Below are 7,456 nucleotides of genomic sequence, written 5' to 3' on the forward strand. Positions count from 1 at the left end.
AAGGAAGGAAGGAAGGAAGGAAGGAAGGAAGGAAGGAAGGAAGGAAGGAAGGAAGGAAGGAAGGACACGCCAGGCCAATACACACACAACCTCACTCACCTTTTGGAAAACATGGCCACGATGGTGGGCTGCTTGCCGGAACTGCGTGTGACCCTTGAACTGCCGGGGGACTCTACGCATTAAAACAAACAGAGAGAGTTGCTGCTAACGCGCATAAAACATATGCGTTTTTACAGTGCATAAAACCGGCCTGGATCTCGTCAGATCTCGGAAGCTAAGCAGGGCCGGACCTGGTCACTGTTTGGGTGGGAGACCACCGAGGAAGCCCAGGGTTGCTCCGCAGAGGCAGGCAAGGGCAAACCACCTCTGCTCATCTCTTGCCTTGACCTGGGTGGCCCAGGCTAGCCCGATCTCGTCAGATCTCAGGAGCTTCGCAGGGTCTGCTCTGGACCAGGGTCCTATCCAGGGTCACTACACGGAGGTGGGCAAAGCCCTTTGTTTGTCTCTGCCCTGAACTGGGTGGCCCAGACTAGCCTGATCTCATTAGATCTCAGAAGCCAATCAGGGTCGGCCCTGGTTAGTACTTGGTTGTGAGAACCACTAAGGAAGTCCCGAGTTGCTAGGCAGAGGCAGGAAATGACAAACCACCTCTGTCCATCCCTTGCCTTGACCTGGGTGGCCCAGGCTGGCCCGATCTCGTCAGATCGCAGGAGCTTAGCAGGGTCTGCTCTGGTTAGTATTTGAAGGGGAGGCCACCAGGGGAGCCCTTGGGTTGCTAGGCAGAGGCACGGAATGGCCAGCCACCTCTGAATGTCTCCTGCCTCAAAAACCCTACGGGGTCTCCCTAAGTTGGCTGCGAGCTGACGGCGCTTTCTGCCAAAGCGGCATCTCCACAAGCCCAAATAAAGGCCCACTTGACACAAACAGCTGTTCCCTCTCCAGTTCAACGGGCTTGAATGTTCAGGACGGACAAAAGGAAAGACTACTTTACACAGAGAGTGTGATTAAAATGTGGAATTCGCTGCCAGGGGATGTCGTGATGGCCTCAAGGACAGAGAGCTTGAAAAGGAGACTAGGTAGATACATGGAGGAGAAGTCTATCAATGGTGGCTGTGGGGAACCTCCACATTCAGAGGCACTAATCTTCTCAATTCCAGAACCCAGAGGCAACATCAGGAGAAGGCCTCGGCCTCTCTGCCCTGTTGCTGGCCCTCCAGAGGAACTGGCTGGCCCCTGTGTGAGGTGTGATGCTGGACTAGAGGGACCCTCCCTGGTCTGACCCAGCAGGGCTCTTCTTATGCCCTTATCAGGGGAAGGCCTCGGCCTCTCTGCCCTGTTGTTGGCCCTCCAGAGGGACTGGCTGGGCACTGTGTGAGACGGGAGGCTGGACCAGGAGCCTCACTGCTCTGATCCAACAGGGCTCCTCTGATGTTCTTGTCAGGGGAAGGCCTCGGCCTCTCTGCCCTGTTGTTGGCCCTCCAGAGGAACTGGCTGGCCACTGTGTGAGACAGGATGTGTCTCAGAGGTGTCTCAGAGGGGCTTACAAACTCCTTTCCCTCCCCCTCCCCACCACAGACACCCTGTGAGGTAAAAGAAGAAGAAGAGATTGGATTTATACCCCGCCCTTCACTACCCAAAGGTGTCTCAGAGGGGCTTACAAACTCCTTTCCCCTCCCCTCCCCACCACAGACACCCTGTGAGGTAAAAGAAGAAGAGATTGGATTTATACCCCGCACTTCACTATCCAAAGGAGTCTCAGAGCAGCTTACAAACTTCTTTCCCCTCCCCTCCCCACAAGAGACACCCTGTGAGGGAGATGGGGCCGAGAGAGCTCTGAGAGAACTATGGCTTTGCCCAAGGTCATCCAGCAGGTGCAAGTGGAGGAGTGGGGAATCAAACCCGGTTCTCCCAGATTAGAGTCTGCGCACTTTACCACTACACCAAACTGGCTCTGTCTGGGATTTGCTATTTTATTTTTTGAACTGCCTTGAACTAAGAGGAAAGGCAGAATATAAATGTTTTAATATATAAATAAGTTGTTGTTACATCATCATCATGATCATTTCACTTGCATCAGGCTCTGGACGATGTACAAGGCATGATGCCATAAAATATTTTTTTAAATTAAAATTCATTATATAACTTAATAAAAATTACAGTCCAAAATAAGAGATTTAAGTTGGCGATTTTCCTATCATATTATTTGTTTGGTGTGGTGGTTAAGTGCGCGGACTCTCATCTGGGAGAACCGGGTTTGACTGCCCGCTCCTCCACTTGCACCTGGCTGGATGACCTTGGGCAAGCCGTAGTTCTGATAAGAGCTGTTCTTGAAAAAGAGCAGTTTCTGTCAGAGCTCTCTCAGCCCCAACTACCTCACAGGGAGTCTGTTGTGGGGTGGGGAAGGGAGAGGAGTTTGTAAGCCGGTCTGAGACTCCTCTGGGTAGTGAAGGGCGGGGTATAAATCCAATCTCCTCTTCTTCTTCTTTTACCTCGCAGGGTGTCTGTGGTGGGGAGGGGGAGGAAAAGGACTTTGTGAGCCGCTCTGAGACACCTTTGGGTAGTGAAGGGCGGGGTATAAATCCAGTCTCCTCCTCTTCTTCTTTTACCTCACAGGGTATCTGTTGTGGGGAGGGGAAGGGAAAGGAGTTTGTCAGCTGCTCTGAGACACCTTTGGGTAGTGAAGGGCGGGGTATAAATCCAATCTCCTCCTCTTCTTCTTCTTCTTCTTCCTGTCCCAGTTCCAGACTATCAGCCCCTTTTCTGGGCAGAGGGAAAGGAAGCTCAGAGCAAGAAAGGGGGAGGGGGAAGAGGAAGGGTGCCAGCCAGTGAGTCACTGTTGCTGCCCTCAACCAAAAGCCGGACGGAACATCTTTGCTTTGCAGGCCCTGCGGAACTGCATAAGATCACGCGGGGCCCTGATGTCATTTGGCAGAGAGTTCCGTCAGGTCGGGGCCTGGACCGAGAAGGCCCTGGTCAAGGACAGCCGGACACCCCTGGGGCCAGGGATCACCAGCAAGTTGTTACTTGGAGAGTGCAAGGCTCTCCCAGGGCCACACCGGAGGAGACAACAACAACCAGCAGCCAGTCCCCTGTGGAGAAAAGGCCTCCCAAGCCAGTGGCTCCGATTCCCATAGAGTCCTGTGCCCTGGTGTTTCTGAGTGAAGCACCAGCTGGAAGAAAAGAGTGGTGAGCTGAGGCCAGACCCCCCCCCCCGACAGTCCCCAAACTGCTGCCTACTTCTGTTCTCGCCGTTGGACTTGCTCCTCCGACCCCGACGGGCTTTCGAGACGGTCGGCGAGGCCAGCGTGGCCGAGGAGGAGGAGGAAGATGCGGTTGCCTCTTCGGTCTCCATGGCGGCATCCTCTACCCCCTTGCGGCACGGTCTCTCGGACTCGTCATCGCTGCCACAGGTGCCGTTCTCTGCGTAGCCGTTGGGCTTCTGGCCGAGTTCCGGGGCGTCTCCATTCTCCAACGAGAGCTCTTTGGGGAGCAGGGCTTTGACTTGGGCCAAGTACCGCTCCTGGGAGATTGGGGAGGGGGGGGGGAAGAGACAAACAAGCTGAGTCCATGGACGCATGGGGAACATCTATGTTTACTTACAAAATTTGAGTCCAGTGGCACCTTTAAGAGCGACAAAGTTTGATTCTGGGTATAAGCCAGGAGTGGTCAAACTTGCTTAATGTAAGAGCCACACAGAATAAAAGTCAGATGTTTGAGAGCCGCACGCCGTGAACAAATATTACACATAGGTTTTTATTGGAAAATATGCACATTTGCCTTTTATTAACATTAAATGAGACTGCCAAAAATAAAAACAAAAAGGGGTAAAAATAGATATTGATAATGATATTTATTTGCCCAATGATATTTGTAGGCTTGGGGGGGTAGCCCCTTTGAGAACGCATTTAAAGAGAAGAAGGAAGAAGGAAGAAGGGAGAAGAGGGGAGAAGAAGGGAGGAGGAGGAAGAGAAGGAGAAGGAGAAGAAGAAGAGGAAGAGGAGATTGGATTTATACCCCGCCCTTCACTACTCAAAGGTGTCTCACAGCGGCTGACAAACTCCTTTCCCTCCCCCTCCCCACAACCTGTGGGGTACCCCTGTGAGGTAAAAGAAGAAGAAGAGATTGGATTTATACCCCCCGCCCTTCACTCCCCAAACTCCTTTCCCTTCCCCTCCCCACACCCTGTGAGGTAAAAGAAGAAGAGATTGGATTTATACCCCCCGCCCTTCACTACCCAAAGGTGTCTCAGAGCGGCTTACAAACTCCTTTCCCTTCCCCTCCCCACAACAGACACCCTGTGAGGTAAAAGAAGAAGAGATTGGATTTATACCCCACCCTTCACTACCCAAGGGAGTCTCAGAGAGGCTTACAAACTCCTTTCCCTTCCCCTCCCCACAAGAGACGCCCTGTGAGGCAGGTGGGGCTGAGAGAGCTCTGACAGAAACAGCTCTTTTTCAAGCACAGCCCTTATCAGAACTATGGCTTGCCCAAGGTCATCCAGCCAGGTGCAAGTGGAGGAGTGGGGGAATCAAACCTGGTTCTCCCAGATTAGCGTCCGTGCACTTAACCAAGACACCAAACTGGCCTTCTTTCTCTGCTCCCTTCTGCCTCAAGCCTACCCAGGAAGGGGAATTAGCTGGGGAAGGGAAGACCGATCAGGGGACGGGAGGCATGCCTCCCCTTCGCTTCCCTAGCTGCCCTGTCGGGAGCCACACAATATGTGTGAAAGAGGCGCACATGGCTCCTGAGCCACAGTTTGACCACCCCTGGTATAAGCTTTCATGCATGAGCACGCTTCTTCAGATAGATTCAGGTGGGTCGCCGTGTTGGACTGAAGCAACAGAACAAAGTTTTGAGTCCGGCGGCACCTTGAAGACCAACAAAGTTAAATTCTGGGTACAAGCTTTCATGTGCAAACATACTTCAGATACACTGAAACAGACTTCCATATGATTGGGGGGGGGGGGTTTAGTTGCCAGAAAGGGGTAATTTGAGTCAAGATGCATAAGTAACCGAGCAATAAGTATAGCTGAGATTTGATTAAAGCAGTCGGTAAGACCTGCAGAGAGCAGCAAATTAACATGCAGATAACCGCTTTAATGCAGTCTTTGCTTTACTTATTGCTCAGTTACTTATGCATCTTGACTCCAATTAGCCCTTCTTGGCAAATAACCAGGTGGCCGCGGTGGCTCAGTGAAGACGCTGAACTGCAGACCGGAAGGTCGGTGGTTCGGCAGTTCGAGACCCGGGTGCTGCGTGACGGGGTGAGCTCCCGTCTCTGGCCCCAGCTCCTACTAACCTAGCAGTTCGAAAGCAAGAACTTGCAAGTAAATAAATAGGTACCACTTTGGTGGGAAGGTGACAGCGTTCCGCGCGCCTCGCCATCGAGTCATGCCAGCCACATGACCACAGAAACGTCTTCGGACAGCGCTGGCTCTTTGGCATAGAAACAGAGATGAGCACCGCCCCGTAGAGTCAGATTCGACTGGCTTTCGAGTAAGGGAAACCTTTACTTTTACTAGCAACTAACCTCCCATATATAATGGCTGGCGATATGTGTTTCAATGTATCTGAAGAAGCTCGCATGCACACAAAAGCTTATATCAAGAATCAAACTTTGACGGTCTTAAAGCTGCCAGTGGACTCAAATTTTGTTCTGTTGGCTGCACTGTCCAGGAATTAAATTTTTTTGGAATACAGTATTGGAACGAACTCATTTAATAACATATTTGGAGATAAAACCCACAATAGAAAACATACTTTTAAATGACTGGATACATAATCAAAGTCCCACAGATAAAGTGGAAACAATATTGGTATTACTTTCAGCAGCCAAAACAGCTATTGCGATATGCTGGAAATCGAGCACTTGGCCAGATATACCTGTCTGACTCAAAAAGCTCTGGGATTACTATATATTAGCAAAAATAATGGAAAATATTACTCAATATGATTCCACTTCACCTCAAGCTAATTTTATTACAATATGGCTCCCCGTTTTTGGATACTTAACTCAAAAGCAGGAAGAAATACCATAAATAATTACAAGCCTCCATTTATGGTAATAGTTTCCTGAAGAACTGATAAAAGTTTATAAAATATGGGTCAATTTCACATTACCTTTTTAAAACTGCATGGTTTCCATTATTGGCCCGTCATGGAGGAAACCAGTGCAGGGACAGCTGTTTCCCACAGCATTTCACTTCTGGTAAGGAGCCGTCTCTGAAGAGCTGTGGCCATTTCAAACTGTGCCACTTTCTTTTCCCGCCATTTTCCTCCATGTGCACGATCTCCCTGAGATGGCTTTATGGGGGGAAGATTTTATTGGGAGCGCTATGACGCTGATTTGACATCCTGTTATAGCGTTATAGCGCTCCCAATAGAACATTAAAACAAAAAAAAGAGGCGAGATCGTGCACTGAGGGAAAAAGGGCGTGAAAAACCCATCACTGGAGGAAGCGCTACGGGGCATTTTACACAGCCCATTCAGATCCGGAAGAAGGGATTGAAGACCTGAGGAAAGCCGTTTTTGTCAACAATGCCTCAGACACGCTTCCCAAACAGGAGACAACCGGCATTGTCTGAACAGGCAAATATATTCCATTAACAGTCGGTTACTCAAACGTGTCTGTCTGAAATGACCGGGGGGGGGGGGGGTGGGAACGTTAGTAACCAGTTCCTGAAATGGAATAGATAGGCTGTCTGAAATCCTTCATGGTTATATATTTGTTTGTTAGATTTTTATACGCTGGAAAACTTTTTGAGTTGAGCTGCTACTTTTTGAGTTGACCCAGTACAAACCAGGGCTGACCCCTGCTCAGCTTCCAAGAGCTGATGAGACTGGGTTAGCCTGAGGTATACTCTGCAAAAAAGTGCAGGCTGGGCAGGGAGAGAACGGGACAATAATTAAAGATGTACAGCTGTATTTTCAGTCAATAATAATTAGGGGCTGCTCAGGGAAATTCTCCCCGTCCAAATCTCTCCACAGATTTTGAAGTTCTAAATTAAACTATCTTGTTTTTTTGAAGCTTCACTGATACAGTACTGCTGTCTTTTTCACATTTTGATTTCCAGCCTCGCTCCAGACTACTTTGCGTGTCTCTTTTGTTTTTACGAGTTGCCTGTGTGCAGCAATCCGAATTCCAGAGCGCTATGATTTAAATTGACACCCATGTGCACGGAGACTCAGATATGCTGTATAAACCACGACAACGTGGAAACTGAAATCTGTGGCAAGCCGGGCAAGCGATGTAAGCCATGACAAGGACACTCGGAAATTCCAGTCAGATAGTACTAAAGTCAGGGAGCACGTCAGGCCCGTAGCTACCGCGGGGCTCGCCCCCCCCCCCAGTCGTTTTTGTGGGGCCTCCCTCTCAGAGCCTTGGCTTCCCTCCCCCAATGGCCTGTCAGTGGGGAGGACGAGGGCGGCACACACAGCAGTGGCGACACAAGAAGC

At 50.2% G+C, this 7,456-nt stretch overlaps 1 protein-coding gene across 1 annotated transcript in view; it reads right to left on the minus strand.

Moving 5' to 3' along the window:
• Positions 1-99: 99 nt before the first annotated feature.
• The window catches only part of LOC107118674 (DNA (cytosine-5)-methyltransferase 1-like), a gene marked incomplete at its 3' end in the record, with an annotated part of 40,684 nt that continues 33,327 nt past the window's right edge, over positions 100-7,456 (minus strand). The window contains exons 6-7 of the mRNA XM_015421033.1: positions 3,238-3,520; positions 100-172 (exon numbers count right to left, since the gene is read on the minus strand). Coding sequence (XP_015276519.1) covers positions 100-172; positions 3,238-3,520 — 356 coding nt within the window. The remainder of the gene's footprint in view (positions 173-3,237; positions 3,521-7,456) is intronic.

The sequence above is a fragment of the Gekko japonicus genome, unplaced genomic scaffold (assembly GCF_001447785.1).
Source record: "Gekko japonicus isolate JY-2015 unplaced genomic scaffold, Gekko_japonicus_V1.1 scaffold4728, whole genome shotgun sequence".
In the NCBI taxonomy this organism is placed as follows: Eukaryota; Metazoa; Chordata; class Lepidosauria; order Squamata; family Gekkonidae; genus Gekko; species Gekko japonicus.